Source organism: Cynoglossus semilaevis, chromosome 17 (genome assembly GCF_000523025.1).
Source record: "Cynoglossus semilaevis isolate Cse_v1.0 chromosome 17, Cse_v1.0, whole genome shotgun sequence".
In the NCBI taxonomy this organism is placed as follows: domain Eukaryota; kingdom Metazoa; phylum Chordata; class Actinopteri; order Pleuronectiformes; family Cynoglossidae; genus Cynoglossus; species Cynoglossus semilaevis.
Genome location: NC_024323.1, coordinates 9,195,413 through 9,210,992, shown reverse-complemented (window position 1 = coordinate 9,210,992; position 15,580 = coordinate 9,195,413). Strand labels below are relative to the sequence as shown.

The window sequence follows — 15,580 nt, the reverse complement described above, 5'->3', positions numbered from 1 at the left end:
TACCCCTCTAGCAGTAACAACTTGTTTACAATAGTGAAAAGAAATGCTGCCCCATAGGTATTTTCCTTCTTGTTTAGAACAATTCCCTTTCTTTTCTCATTGAGTTTTAATGCTGTTTAAATGTCTCATGCATTGACTATATGTCATGTAATTGGTGGATTAGATGTTTGGCCAAATCAGTTTAACAAATGTGACTGTAGGAGGTAGTACGAGTCTACAAACTACATGTAGTTTTTAACTGTTTAGTGATAACCTAAAACGTCATGTAGTCAAGTGGGTTTCATCGAAATTAAATAAATCAACAAACTACATTTATTTATCAAGCAGGTCCTGAGGTCTTTAAGATACACCCGTCGTACAAGGTGAGTCTATCGTAAAGATAAACATCCGCTTTGCATGTAAGTCAAAGGTTTAAAACCTCAAAGTGAGAATGCATGTGGATGAAATGGATGACCTATTAATGCACATGAACTTAGTCAGTTGCAACGACGGCTGATGATTCGATCACGCAATTTATTGTAAATATTTTTGCGAGAAACGAGAAAGAAATCAATTTTTCTCAGTAAATAATTTCCTTCCCTATACCCAGCATTCTTATTACTTAAAAAAGACAGGTAAGGCTTTAGACCAGGAGGTCCAGCTGTTGGATCACGTGACATGTCTGTTTGACGAAGATCACGTGGTGTGCTTTGTTGACGATTGTCGCTGCATTTTTCGATCCAGCAGCTGCCGTTACTGCTGCAATGTCATCTGGTTAACAGAGTCCCAGCGACCTGGAAGAGAGGAGGAACCTGCAGAGGACAGCACACGTCCTCGGTGCCACTCATGTCCGACCGAACGCCCTCGGTGTCAGTGAACAGAGAGGTGATGCTTTTATTATTGATTTGAGACAACAAAAAGGAGGAAGTGCTTTTCACCTCGACGGGACCACAGCTTGTAAAGTTCATGTGGGGAGACTGTTCCTTTTTCAGGTAATCTGACACACACGGACACATGTTGTACCGCGAAAAGCCACAGATCAGTTAAACGCGTGTTATGGGTTTACACGTGAGTCAGCACATTATATTTTTCTGTGATACCTAGCTTTGTCTCTCAGCTTCATCATTAGCATTCATCAAGATTCCTTAGGGATTGACGAGCACCTCTTGTATCCAATCAGAAGAGAGAGAGAGCTGTCTCCAGCCAATCAGAGAGGATGAAGGCGGGCTTATCTTCATGAGGAAAACGTTCACGTCTGTAGTGACATCTTTACTGGCCTAATCGCTTTTTTTTAAACGCAAAATAGTTCCTGTTCCTTAATCTGATTTATTAATAGTAATTGCATGAAAATACAGAAAACGGTCGCTTTGGTCGAAGTCCATAAGTATTGATTTCAAACGGACGTAAAAAGGGTTCGTGTTACTTGTAAACGTGTCCATTTTGACGTAGGTATAAATTAAACTAAAACAATGTTGACATTTTATAGCTGTACCTTGTTTTTGTAACCCTTTATTAGTTACTTCAGTAGGTAAATATGAAAAAAGTAAAGAGGCTTTAAGTTGTGTGAAAATAGATCAAACTTCAGATAAAACGTCAAAAGATCGGGGGAAAGTCCTAATTCCAATTATTTAAAAACAAACAACAAAAAAATCCAAAATGTGAGGAACAATAGTGATTAGCCCAGCCCAGGGAGCAGTGGGTTTGGACAGTGCCATGGGCAGTGAACCTCAGAGGAACCTGGTAGCTGGTGGAATCAAACCTTCTGGACACAGGTAGTATGGCTGTATCCTGAGCTGAGAACAAGAGGTTTCTTAGTTCAACGTTTAACATTTAATACTAAGCCATACATTTTTAAAATTGACACCATAATTTGCTAAATATGATTACAAATTAAATTAAATTAAATTTTCACCAGTTAATTTTACACGTTACTTCTTGTACACATGATTAAAAATATAAAAAAAATATATATATATATTTGAGTGATATTTGAGACACGAGTGTCAATGTGGTAGTCAATGTGTTAAAAAGATGTTTTACATTCAGCATTTATTATGTAAAAACATCAACCTTTTGCTGGTCCTGCTGCTTTTGCTGAAGATATCATGTTCTTATTTCCTTATGTTCAGATCATTTGACTCTGTTGTAATTTTCCTACAGCTGACACACAGTTTCACTGCTGCTTTTTTGTTTACTTTTATTACTGTTGAATAGAAACTAGAAAGTAAAAAAAAGTAAAGTTAAAAAATATAAGAGACCTGAAACCTTTTGATAAAACTTGACACCAAAAATATCTCTGTACACTATAGACGGTGACTGGATAGTGACCAGTGGTGGACAAGTGTCAAGAATGGCGATCACGAAACAGTTCAGACTCCTGGTCTGGAAGAACTACCTTCAGCAGGTGAGTTACTGACACAGCACCTGTGTGCGTGTGTGCGTGTGTGTGTGCTTTTAAGGTGTCGACCCAGTGTAAACTCTCAGAGAACAGCTGAGAAGTATGTTTTGACTGTGTTTGTTAAGCCGTTGATTCATGTGGTTCAATAACAAAATACAGTTTATTGACTGACACTTTGTTTTTCCTACACAAGTACAGTGTGATGTCACTCATCTTCATAGAAACTGGTCAACCCCAGTGTTGTTGTACTACACATTGACTGTACCTGGGTCAGCTGGTCAGCTGGTCTGTCACATGACCTCATATGACCACCTTTAGGAAGTCACGTTTCATAAGTTACATGATTGTGTGGCTCTATTCATAATCCTGTCGAGACAAACTTTGCGAAACGTACAATATTTGATCACGGACAGATCCTGTGTTTCGTAACCCTATATGTGTGTTTCCTTCTAGCTTGTTTAAATGTGTTTTGCAATAGTTTATTATGCAGAAGCAGATGAACAGATTCTTGCACAAATGATGCATTCAAGGGATGCAGTAGTATCACCAGACTCAGTTGACTTAAGATATGTAAAAATAAAACTGCGTGAACATTTTTTATCAGTCAGTCTAAAGTGTCATGAACGCTGCAGCTATTCAGAAATGTAAATTACAATCTGCTGCACCGTGCTGCTGTGATGGTGTCGCAACAACACACTTGTGATCGTCCTGACTGACCAGTAAGAGGAGGAAGTAGAACTGGAGTGGATGCTCTCTACATACTTTGGCACAGCATAGATGATTTTAATAAGAAAACGTTTTGTTATTAAGAAGATCATTTCTGATGTGAACTATGTTAAACAACATGGGTGTGAAATATGTTTTTATAATAAAAGCATGAAAGTGTACTGTAATTATTCATAGACATTCAGAGGTTTAGCAATTAAGATGAATCTGTCCCATGTCCCACCGTACCCAGGGTTGTGCACAGCCAAAGAGGCAGCACATTTAGACTGCATTTAATCTTCTGAGTCATAACTTTTTGGATTAATGCAGAAAGGACAGGATGAGATATTGAGCCCCTCCAACTCCCTATTGATTTAATGTGTAATGTCATGAAAATGACCAAAAAACCCTCTGCTAGGAGCCATACGATCGCATGGGAGCGGAATATAAATCTCCTCTTGTCTTAACTGTCTGACACCCTAAGCAGCAGTGCGATACACAGATTGATGTTGGACTTTATTGTGAGTTGTAAAGATTTATTTTTCAGCTCTGTCAGTCTTCGTAAACACCTGTGAAATGTGGGGTAAATAAATATGCCGTATTCTTTTTCTAGTGTTTCAAGCGATTCGTCTCTTGCCTTTGGTAGACCCTTGACTGAACTGTGTCTAATAGAAATGTCTTTATACCTGCACCGCAGAAACGACAAATCCTGGTCACACTGGTGGAGATTCTCCTGCCACTGCTCTTCTCCAGCATCCTCATTGTGTTGCGTCAAAAGGTGCCCTTCAAGGACTACCCCAATGCCACGATCTACGAGAGCTACAGCGTGGACACTTTACCCAAGAGTTTTTTTGAACGACTGCAGCTGGGCTACGTGCCCCTTAACTCCAGCGTGGTGCGTCAGGTGGCAGAGGATGTGCGAGAAAACCTGGCGCTTTCCTCAGGTGAGTGAAGGAAAACAGGATGATGATTATTTGTCCTTTTGTTCCTAAAATGTTTTTTATTATTTCTCTTAATGTTAATTTATTTCAATTACTCTTGAATAATTGTGATTAAATACAATCATGATTAGTCTTGACTAGTTGTGATTGATCACAACCATGATTAATCTTAGTCAATCAACAGCTACAATAAAATATCTCTTTGACCATTTAACATGAAATACTGTATTTTGATTGGCTCAACATCTGGATGTGGACCCTGATTTTGTTTAGTTTTTTTTGCCCCCACTGCACTTGAGGTTTCTCCACTGTGCTGTATTCATAAATGAATACAGCTGCACTGCTTTTATGTAAAATTGTATGCAACCCCTCATTAACTTGCTGCTAGATGATGTATTATATTTGCTGTATTGTCATAAAGGAGATTTGTCGTTAATATTTTCAGCACGTAAATGTGATTTAAGGTGCAACAGTCAGTGCTTTTGCTGGATCAGTACACAGTACATATTATCAGTTCCAGGTTCCCGTTCCTCACAGGAACTCATTGACACATCAGGCCGTGGTAGAACTGAAATGTGAAAGGTATCAGTTAAATAATTACTGTCACAGTGTTGTTCTATAAAACATGACTCTAAGACAGTGAAACGAACACCTGCGCTTGTAATTCAGTGCCGAGCTGGGAAAACTGGTTCCTCCAGAAACAGGCCTCAGGAGATCAGACAGAGTTGCCCTTCTCTGGTGTCACACTGTCAGGTGGTGGGTGAGAGCGTGAGGACAATCCTTGTCCTCCTTCCTCAGCACTCTGACACTGCAGCACACTAACAAACACACACATACTGCATATGTAGCTACATAACCAGTGTGGATTTGTGTATATTTCTTTCCCACTGGGAGGTGATCTGAAAGATACACAGGGAGCAGCTCTGATGAAGCTGACAGACATGTTTTTGTAGCTGCTGGTTGGTCTGTGGACAATGAGGCAACTGATGAATAATTCAGCTGATCTCGGTGTTGGGAGGAAACAGTGGAGAAGAGTCCACTTCTGTAGGGTGTTGTGCAAACACAGGCAGGTGACCACAGGAAGTCATCCAACTGTCACACTCACCTGGACTAGTGATGCTGTGGTTTTTACAGATGTGGGCCTACTGTATTTCTGTGCCCTTTACTTTCCATCTGATAATGTTGTTATTGTGTTAATGGAAGTAAATGTGACGGCTGTCATTCCTAAGGTGCTGCCCTGTACGTGTGGTTTGTTTCATGTCAGGTTGTGTTTGTTGTCGTGTCTGTAACTGTGTGTCTCTGAGTGTTTATCTTACTTGACTGATCCAGATTTGACACTGGAGTTCAGACCTGAACCTGCCAGACTGTGAACACGTTCCTGTGTTTGATAAGAAGGGCTGAAACAACCGTTGAGAAATGAAGACACTGTTACAAAGAGAGCTTTTGTCCTTCTGCTGTCCTTCTCTTGTCCGTCTGTAGTTCTGTGTGGGAGCGTGTGACATTCACTGTAATGTCTTACTGTATGTAACAGCGTGTGTGAATTTGTGTTTATTTTCCAGTGCGTGGCTTTGAGACCGAGGAGCATTTGGAGGAATTTGTGAGGAACGACCCTCTGTCAGGAAAACTGCTGGCTGCTGTGGTTTTTGAGCACCCTTTCAGCCACGATGACGAACCTATGCCTCTGCAGGTAAAGTGACGGTGACGCTCACAGACACACCGTCACTGTGGGTGTGGTAACGGTTGCAGCCACAGTGTTTGTTCTGAAGCGGCTGCTTCCGTGACTCTGGTCAAATCCTCCTCGATCTTTCTTTTGTGTCTGATGATACAGATGTTCTGCTAATGTCAGAGTGATGAAGGGAGAGAAGTAACCAGTCATCATTTACAGAACAGATGTCAAAAACAAGTGGTGCAGCCACCATGTTTTATTCAGAGACACTACATAGAAATGAATGGAATTCTCCCGTCTCTACACGAGGTGGAGTGGAGCCCTGGAAAAAAACAACAGAAGTGAAATCATGTGATCACGACTAAATAGGAACATGAAATGAAGTGCAGTGAGACCGATCCAGGAGTTGTGTTGTACACGACAGTATGGGTGTGAGTGTAACCCACAGTTTAACCCAGCTGTCATGTTCAACTGTTGTCTTAATTTATTGTTGCCCATTTTTAAACAATTCTGGACGAAGTACAAAAACAAATGATTTTTTTCTGCTCGTGTCTCATTCTGTCTGGAATGAAGGTCTTTTTACAGGGATATTTTTGTTGCTTCTGCTGTTATTATAGAAAAGGCAACATATCATGCTGTGAAACTTGAAACCAAAGCTAAGGGTTTTGAGATTTTGTATTTAATAGTAAACCATAAACAAAGGCCTGATACTAGCAATTAAGATAATTAACGTGATTAGGCGACTGTTAGCTTGATTGAAACTATTGAAATAGAATCAGTGATGTTTGTTAAACCTGTCCCAGAGTTTTCCTTCACCACAGGCTGCAACAGAATTCTGTCTGTCCCCTCGGTCTGTGGTTTTACTTGAAGCAAAATAAAATAGTTGAACAGAAAGTATGTGTGGTGAACTCAAAGTACTACAGTTTGCAGGATGGCAGCAAATTTTCCTGCTGCTTTTACTATTAAAGGGCCATTGCAAATGAAATAGCCTGGTATGGCAGTGCATGTTTGAACCAGATCTAATTCCTTTGTTACTGAGCAGTTCAGAAAAACAGTACTTTAAACTTTACCGTACAGAGACAACAATATCTACTGTATTCTATTTCACTTCCATATTTCCTTGGCTCTCCTCCTCTTCCAGGTGAACTACCACCTACGGTTCTCCTTCACGCCTCGCAACGCTCCTCCTAAGGAGAAGTCGGAGCTGAACCCAAACAGTGACCTGGACTGGCACACACTCAGCCTCTTCCCACTCTTTCAACTGCCAGGACCCAGAGAGCAGTATGATAAGCAGGGGGGCACGCCAGGTGACACCTGCCTTTTCCAGCTCTTTTTTTCTTCACCGTTTTTGCCTTACAAAATATAAATATTAATTTTTTTTGTCCTCCTCATCTTGGAAGCATTATTCAGAGAATCATTAGTCGTTCCATGAAACAGTACAAAGTGTTTTTTTTTTTTACATTTCTCCTCAGATGTAGATTAAGATTAAATGTAAAAAGCCTCTTGGTTCACATTATCCCTTAACACAGAGCCCTGCACGATCCCTCTGTTTCTATGGTAACCACGTCCATGGACATGAGTGGCATGATGATCAGTGTTTTCCTCTAGCCGGTGTACAATCGTAGAGGTTCGGATGCTGTTCTGGAGATATGAAAAGCTCTTGAGTCATTGTTATTTTACATAAACAAAAGTTGAATTAAATATAGATGAAATGATCCAGAACTAGGGAGTTAGGTTTGCTAAGAATTTATCAAAAACATGTATTCCTTATTATATATGAAATATATTAAATATTTTTGTTTGATTCCTCTTGAAGGTTATTTCCGAGAGGGCTTTCTGGCCGTGCAGCACGCAGTGGACCTAGCCATCATGCACGCGTACAACAGAACCAGCGCTGCTCCCTTGCTGCGACAGATCAGGGTGGTCCTGTCACGGTTTCCTTTCCCCCCTTTCATGTATGATGTCTTCATCCTGGCCATTCAGAACCAACTGCCACTTCTGCTGGTGCTCAGTTTCACCTACACTTCCCTCAACATAGTACGGTCTGTGGTGCAGGAGAAGGAGAGGAAGCTGAAGGTAGGTTGTTGAACCATTGGTGGAATACCATTAAAAAAAGAACGACAGACTGATTCTTTACTCGATGCTCGTCGTTTGTTCTTCTCAGGAGTACATGAGGATGATGGGCCTCAGCAACTGGCTCCACTGGAGCGCCTGGTTCCTCATGTTCTTCCTCTTTCTCTCAATATCTGTCCTGTTTGTCACTCTGCTGCTCTGTGTCCAGGTGAGTAAGTCACGTAGCAACATTCCACCATTCACTATGTTTTTCCACATTCTGAAATAGTCCAAAGGTCACTCGGTATTATCATTTGCAGTATTTACACAGTAATTGCATAACCTACACCAGAGCGAGTATTTGGCTGGCTTTGACTTTTGTTTGTTTTCTACACAGCAAGTGTGTTTACGTGAATCACAACTGAATAAACCTGACGTTAATCTGTCGTCTCAGGTGAAGCCTAACGGAGCAGTGCTGTCCTACAGTGACCCCACGCTGGTCTTTGTTTTCCTGCTGGTCTTCACCGTGGCTACAATCAACTTCAGCTTCATGATCAGTGCCTTCTTCTCCAGAGGTGCGTGAACCCTGCTGTTCATCTGCTTCACCAGTAATTAGCTCTGAGCCTGCTGCTGTTTGTGTGCTCACATGCGTTCTGTACAGTGCTCGAGAAATAAAGTATGTGAAACTGTGGGCTGGCTAAGAAGTAGGTCAATGTGTCAACAGCGTTGTGGCTGACACAATGTAAAACAGCCAATAGGATGGCCTCAAAAACAAAAGGTAAAAAGAAACTATTATTGCTCCTGAACTGGTAGTTTTTTTGTTTTGTCCAGAGCTGGTTTTCTTCGGGGTTACAGAGAAGTTTTTTAGGCAGATACCTTACGGGCCAGACACTCAAAAAAAATTACATGTTTTGTCTAACACAGCTTTTCAAACTCATCTTAACTCATCTTAATCTTTAAAAAAAAACATAGAAATCAAACACAGATCTTCCTCATGTGGTTCAAGGGTTCTTCACATTACTGAGTTGATGAGTTGAGAGGCTTTTTCAGAAAATAGGCCAGAGCTGCTGATTGAAAGAACACTTCAGTGCTCTTATTTTCTTTTTCTTTCTTTTTTTTACAAAGAGGACTGTTTTTTGTATTTCTGCCAATCTTTATATGTGCAGCAGGTGTCTGAAATTCTCCAATCTTCCAAACTTTAAGAGAGGAGATAATGGCACTGAATCAGCCTGGCTCAAAATGACACTCTCTCCACTCCGAGTGCTGCCTTCTGCTTTTTATTCTCTTCCTTCAGTTCAGAGATGGAGGCTTTCATTCTACTTATCCCAAAAGCTTTTTTCTCATTTCTGTCTCTTTCTCATATTTTCTCCTCTCTGTTTCAACCTATCTGAGCTAATTTGTGGAAAGAAAAACTTCTCTTGCTCAAATTCAACACTTTTTTTTTTTTGCAATCCAAAAGACATAGTTATCTGCACCTGTGGCACCAAACACTGGAAAAAGCTTTTTTAACTGTTCTTTCTTTGAGCTCTTGATTGAAGTGAATTGAACTGAATGGATTTCTAAAAGACTACATGAGCTTCCATAAAAAAGCTGAAAGTTTCACTTTCCTCCATGTTCCCTTGCAGCCAATGTGGCGGCAGCAGCTGGAGGCTTCATTTATTTCCTGAGCTACTTGCCTTATTTGTTCCTGTGGCCTCGCTACGACCTACTGAGCCAAGCCCAGAAGGTGTCAGCCTGCCTCATCTCCAACGTGGCCATGGCCATGGGCGCGCAGCTTATTGGGATGTTTGAAGGCAAAGGTGAGACCAATGATGTGTTTCCATTTTTAGGTCCTTCAAATGTCCTATTTATGTCTGCAAAATACAAGAGAGAGAAGTCTTAACATTTGTGAAGCCGGCCATTTAAAAAAATATATTGATTAATTGTTCAACATTGATCTCTACATTGATAATTAATTATTAACACAAATATGTAGCCAAGTGACTGACCTGCTGAAGATCCTGGAACTGTGGATTGATTTGTCCTCGGTTTCTTTGTTTGTTTTTTTTTAATCCTAGGCACAGGCATCCAGTGGTCAAACATGTTTGACTCGGTCACGGTGGACGATGACTTCTCCATAGCCCAGGTTCTGGCCCTTTTGCTCTTTGATGCTGTGCTTTATGGACTTGTGGCCTGGTACGTGGAGGCAGTTTTCCCTGGGGAGTACGGAGTGCCTCTGCCAGCCTACTTCTTTGTTCTGGTAACTATCAAACTGACAAAAACAATTAAAATGTTTACATGGCTTTTTAAATGGTTTTAATAGACATTTACAGTCCTTTCACAGTATTTAAAGTAAAATTTAGTGTCATATTTTAAAGGAGAGAACACACATAAGGTAGAGATAAAGACAACACCGTATTTCTGCTGAGCTGCTCACTGTTATTCCTGTTACAAAGCTGTGACAATGGACATCTCTTGTAAAAGAAATCAACCTCAGATTAAAAGAGAGAGACCGTGACATATCAACCACAGGAAGTCATTAGATTAGACCAACTACAATGGCAGGAAATGTCTGAGTGTGTTCAGCCAACACTAATGTTTGTCTTCATGAGAAACAACCACTGTCACAGTATAGGGTGTCTACGCACATCCACAAAAATAGACCGATGGCCCTTCATTTACCAAGGCACCGTCGTCAGGGTGTGGATTCGATTTTGACGCATGTTGGTCTGAGCCCATTGTGTGAGTGGGTGTTTGTGACGTTTGTGTGTGGAAAGTGACCGTTTTCACTGCGGCTTGGAGAAAAAGAACCGGAGAACGATTTGGTCAGGAAACAATTCTCTTTAATGTACTTCCCACTGAAGATGTGTCGGCGCGATCAGTCTTTCTGACATTTTCTGTTCTTGGCTGCTTCCTGTTTAACTCCACTGTCACTGAATGCTCTTCTGTGTGCCAATAGCAGGTTCTCTTTATCTGACTGTAGGTCCACCAGTTTGTTCACACTCTTCTTGGATGGACCAGGTGGCCGCTGGTGCCACTATCACTTTACTACTAGGCCACATCAGTGTTTGAAAAAAAAAAAGATATTTTAGAAAAACTTGTTTGTTTATTAATAATACACAATATGCAGTGCAAACAGTGAGTTCAAATCTTTTTTTCACATTAAAATAAAAACATATTTATGGGTAAAATTTAATTGCTATTGACATCTTGCTGCGGGCCGGATGTGAGGGGGACCCCTCCATGTTAGAGTAGTTCAGGATAAATCACAAAAAGTCTTCTGATCTTTCCCACCCCCCTCTCTCTAGCCCTCATATTGGTGTGGCAGCCCCCGCATGGCTTTGGTGAATGAGAAGGAGGAAGAGGAGGATGCAGAAAAGGCTCTGAAGGGAGAGTTCATTGAGGAGGAGCCAGCTGGACTGGTCTCTGGGGTCAAAATCAAGCACCTTGTTAAGGTTAGTGTACAAAAAACAAACACACTGAGAAAAACAATGAGTTCTGTGGTCAGATTAGATGTTAGACTTCAACCTTTCCTACAGTGATGATGCAGGTATACGTTTTATCTACTGACAGGAGTTTAAAGTGGGCAACAAGACACGCAAAGCAGTGCGTGACCTGACCCTGAACATGTTTGAAGGACAGATCACGGTGCTGCTGGGACACAACGGTGCTGGAAAGACCACAACGCTGTCCATGCTGACAGGTGAAGGGGACGCTCCAGAGATAGACCAACCAATCAAACCCTTCAAACGTAACCGCCTACTATTGACAGGCGTCACCCATCAGTTAGTAATTAATCATTAGTTTGTGTTTTAGGTCTTTTCCCTCCCACCAGTGGCAGAGCCTACATCAGTGGGTACGACATCTGTCAGGACATGGCTCTGATCCGCCGCAGTCTGGGACTGTGTCCGCAGCACGACGTGCTGTTTGACAACCTCACAGTCCGAGAACACCTGCTCTTCTATGGTCAGGTAGGAACAGTCATTTCTGCTCTTCTGTAGCTTCATCTTCATCATCATCAGTCGCAGTCACAGTGTATTCAAGTTGTTTTTTTTATCTTTCCACTTCACCATCAGTTAAAAGGCTTTTCCAAAAGCAAGATTCTAGACGAGGTCGACAGAATCATCCGCATCCTGAACCTCGAGGACAAGCGGCACGCTCGCTCCAAGACCCTCTCAGGTGGTATGAAGAGAAAACTCTCCATTGGTATCGCCCTCATCGGAGACTCCAAGGTGAGGAGTTTCACAGACAATAATCACCCTTCATCCCTCTGTCCGTCCTGCTAACTAACCCTACGGTATCTGATTGTCTCCAGGTGGTAATGTTGGACGAGCCCACGTCGGGCATGGACCCATCGGCCAGACGCGCCACCTGGGACCTCCTACAGGGGGAGAAACGTGGTCGCACCATTCTGCTCACCACGCATTTCATGGACGAAGCTGATCTGCTGGGCGATCGCATCGCCATCATGGCGGGGGGAGAGCTGCAGTGCTGTGGGTCACCGCTTTTTCTGAAGAACAAATATGGTGAGTCATGGAGAAACAGATGGGGTTGGTTGGTTGGGAGATCAAAATGAACAACGCTGCTTTCAGTGCTGTTCAAGTAAAAGTCAACAGCTTTTAATAGGTGATTGATTTTTAAAAATGAAACAAGTCAGAGCATGTCTCAAGCACCTTACGGAGTTTTGTCAGCTTATAACTAAAGCTCTCATAATTAGTTGGAAGAAATAAAAGCTGACAAGACCTTAGTCAGTTTGACAGGCAAAATGTAGTTCATTTTGCAGCTACTCCGTGATTCCATTTAGCCCCTAAAGTAAGAGTAATATAAAAATATAAATACAAAATATGGAAGTATTGGCCATAAATGTTAAGACCTCATACGCAGTATCTCAGTTTGACTACAGTCATAAATTCAGCTATAATGGCCTCAAAAGCCACATAAATCAGGGTCATCAAAGAAGAAACATATTATGGCCAAACTAATGCAGGTCACAGTGAAACACTTTTATCATCTCTGCTGACCAGGTGCTGGCTACCACATGGTGATTGTAAAGGACGCCCTGTGTAACGTGTCTGAGATCACCCGCCTCGTCCACATGTATGTCCCCAACGCCACACTGGAGAGCAGTGCCGGAGCGGAGCTCTCTTACATTTTACCTAAAGAAAGCACCAGCAGGTAACTGGGTCTCATATTTGGTAGACATTTCTGGTTGATGTCTCTTTTGTTAATCTGAAGTGATGAAATGATAATGACTCAGAGGTCATTGAGAGGAATCCATGGAGCAGCTTGGATGAAATCATGTAAGCTGTAATTGATTTTTACTTTCATCTGCCATCCCACCGTTGCTCTATTTTATAGTAATAAGTCAATACATATTAAATTTGACATTCATTAAAAGCATTGCCTGACCCAAGAGGTAATGTTTCCTCCCAGTGTCTGGCTGTGACTCATGTGTTGTCATGATTTACTCCTGTTTCTGCCTTCGCCTCAGGTTCGAGCTGCTGTTTGCCGAACTGGAGATGAACAGGGAGGAGCTGGGCATCGCCAGCTACGGCGCTTCTGTAACCACCATGGAAGAAGTTTTCCTCAGGTAGGAGAAACACCACATGATGGAAGGTCTGGGTATTGACCAAATTTCAGCGACTTTGATTTGGATATTGATTTTTAGTGCTGGACTTATACCCAGTAGTTTTTGTTCAGAGACTAGGATAACTGAATATGTCGACCATTAGCAGTGATATTACACTGATAAAACAAAATGTCAAAATACATTTAGTCCAAATGGAACTGCTTGGTAAAAAGCTTCACTTAATAAAGGTCCCAGCTCCTACTGACACACAGACACTGTCTATGTAATGTTATGTCATGTTCACGTGTCTTCAGCGAGATGAACTGAAGCTGACGCGTCCCGGCGGAAACATAACAACAGCAGCATCTGAGCATTAGTGATAAACACAACATTTGTGTTGCATATAATCTAAAACAATAATCCTACAATCACATTACAGTTTAGCTCTGATATTATGACACAGTTTAATGAAACATCAACTCTTGGTTTAGCTCTGGGCTCATAATGAGATTTTAATATGTCTCTGTCTCTGCTAAGCACATAAAATAATTTAAATGTCCTTGTATTGTTACAAACTAAGCAATTAAGGAGCAAAATCAAACAGTGTTGCCACTGATCACAGACACCTTTTTTTGGTAAGAAGTCGATGTTTTAAAACAACCGTTGCTAAAATGTCTGCCTTCTCTCTTCTTCTGTGCTTACACATGTCAGTCCCAGCTGCCTGCTGCTTAATGAGCACTTATTTCTAATCCCCATGGACTCGTATGTGTATCTGTGGCAACAATCACAAAGAACACAATTTCACTGCACATGTCTGGCACTGCAGGCTATTTCCAACAGTCACTGCCAAGTAACGCGCTGCTACCAGGCCTCATTAGATCAAGACTGTGTTTGGTTCATGACTTCATTTTTTTTATTTTAACTGCACACTAAAAATCAAAGATGGAACCAGCTAAAGCTGCCAGCGCACATTTAGATCCATGTCTTGTGTTCATTAGTTTCCAGCCAAGTCAAATGCTGTTGTGTAATGACAGAGTATGAACTGTGTCTTCAGAGTGGGGAAGCTGGTAGATTCCAGTTTGGACATTCAGGCCATCCAGTTGCCTGCGCTTCAGTACCAACATGAGAGACGCTCCAATGACTGGACCACAGACGACGCCAGCAGCATCAGCGGAATGACTGACGTGACGGATTTCACAGACAGCGGCACACTGGTGTCAGAAGACTGCTCCAACATCAAACTGAACACAGGGGTGAGATGAGAGGACAGTCAGACCTGGTTTACTGTTTTGGATAAATACTGCACATTTCACCTCCTTCTCTCTTCTCCTTCTTCCTCCTCCTTCTCTTCCTCCTCCTCCTCCCAAAGAAATGTATTCTGTATCTGCAGCAGTTCTATGCAATGTTCCTGAAGAGGGCGTTGTACAGCTGGAGGAACTGGAAGGTGATGGTGGCTCAGTTCCTGGTTCCCTTGGTCTTCACCATCATGGCCTTGGTGGTGGCACGCACTTTACCTGATCATAAGGACGCTCCTCAGCTGAGGCTGGACCTCAGCAAATATGGCCCCACCAAGGTCCCCGTCTCTCTGCAGCCCGGGGCCAGTTCTCTGGCCACTGACCTGGCAGATGCATTCACTGCTCAGCTCTCCGCCCAGCTGGGCCAGTACATTAACGCCACAGGTGAGAACAGCGAGGGTAAATCTGAACGCCAATCCTAAACTGTCCGTATAAAAAACAAAGAAATGTATTCTGTCAAATTAATTTGTTTTTCAAAGGTTTTTTTTATATAGTTGACCACTTGTTGACCACTCTTCACTCCTCTGCTCCCCTCAGATTTTACCGACTACATCCTCACCCAGGCAGAGGAGGAGGGCGGCAGCTTCAACGAGCGCTGCGTGGTGGGTGCTGCTTTCCGTGGCAGCAGCAGTGTATACACCGAGGTCACGGCCTATTTCAACAACCAGGGCTACCACACAGCTGCCACGGCGCTCATGATGGTGGACAACGCCTTGTTTAGACTGATAGCAGGTCCAAACGCTTCTATACAGACAGGAAACTTCCCAATGCCCCGCAACCTGTCAGAGGTCGCACAGAGCCAGCTCACAGAGTACGTCTCTGATAATAAAGATTCAGATATTTAAATGACCACACATAAAAGGGTAGAAGTTTTTATTTTTTTTATTTTTTTCCCTCCTTCTTCCTGCAGGGGTAAAACGGGCTTCGCCATCGCCATCAACCTGATGTATGGAATGGCCTCCTTGTCCAGCACCTTTGCCCTGCTGCTGGTCACGG

General features: G+C 42.2%; 1 protein-coding gene across 1 annotated transcript in view; it reads left to right on the top strand.

The window, feature by feature from the left end:
* The first annotated feature begins 665 nt into the window (after window positions 1–665).
* abca3b (ATP-binding cassette, sub-family A (ABC1), member 3b) overlaps window positions 666–15,580 on the top strand; it is a 20,175-nt gene continuing 5,260 nt past the window's right edge. The window contains 21 exon segments of the mRNA XM_025064793.1: window positions 666–971; window positions 2,289–2,383; window positions 3,780–4,026; window positions 5,583–5,710; window positions 6,831–6,996; window positions 7,506–7,765; window positions 7,854–7,970; window positions 8,196–8,316; window positions 9,367–9,540; window positions 9,799–9,980; window positions 11,029–11,175; window positions 11,294–11,423; window positions 11,537–11,691; window positions 11,797–11,952; window positions 12,036–12,246; window positions 12,745–12,895; window positions 13,212–13,310; window positions 14,344–14,548; window positions 14,668–14,968; window positions 15,122–15,395; window positions 15,495–15,580. The exon segment at window positions 15,495–15,580 is cut by the window's right edge and continues 5 nt beyond it. Coding sequence (XP_024920561.1) covers window positions 2,330–2,383; window positions 3,780–4,026; window positions 5,583–5,710; window positions 6,831–6,996; window positions 7,506–7,765; window positions 7,854–7,970; window positions 8,196–8,316; window positions 9,367–9,540; window positions 9,799–9,980; window positions 11,029–11,175; window positions 11,294–11,423; window positions 11,537–11,691; window positions 11,797–11,952; window positions 12,036–12,246; window positions 12,745–12,895; window positions 13,212–13,310; window positions 14,344–14,548; window positions 14,668–14,968; window positions 15,122–15,395; window positions 15,495–15,580 — 3,364 coding nt within the window. The 5' untranslated portion in view covers window positions 666–971; window positions 2,289–2,329.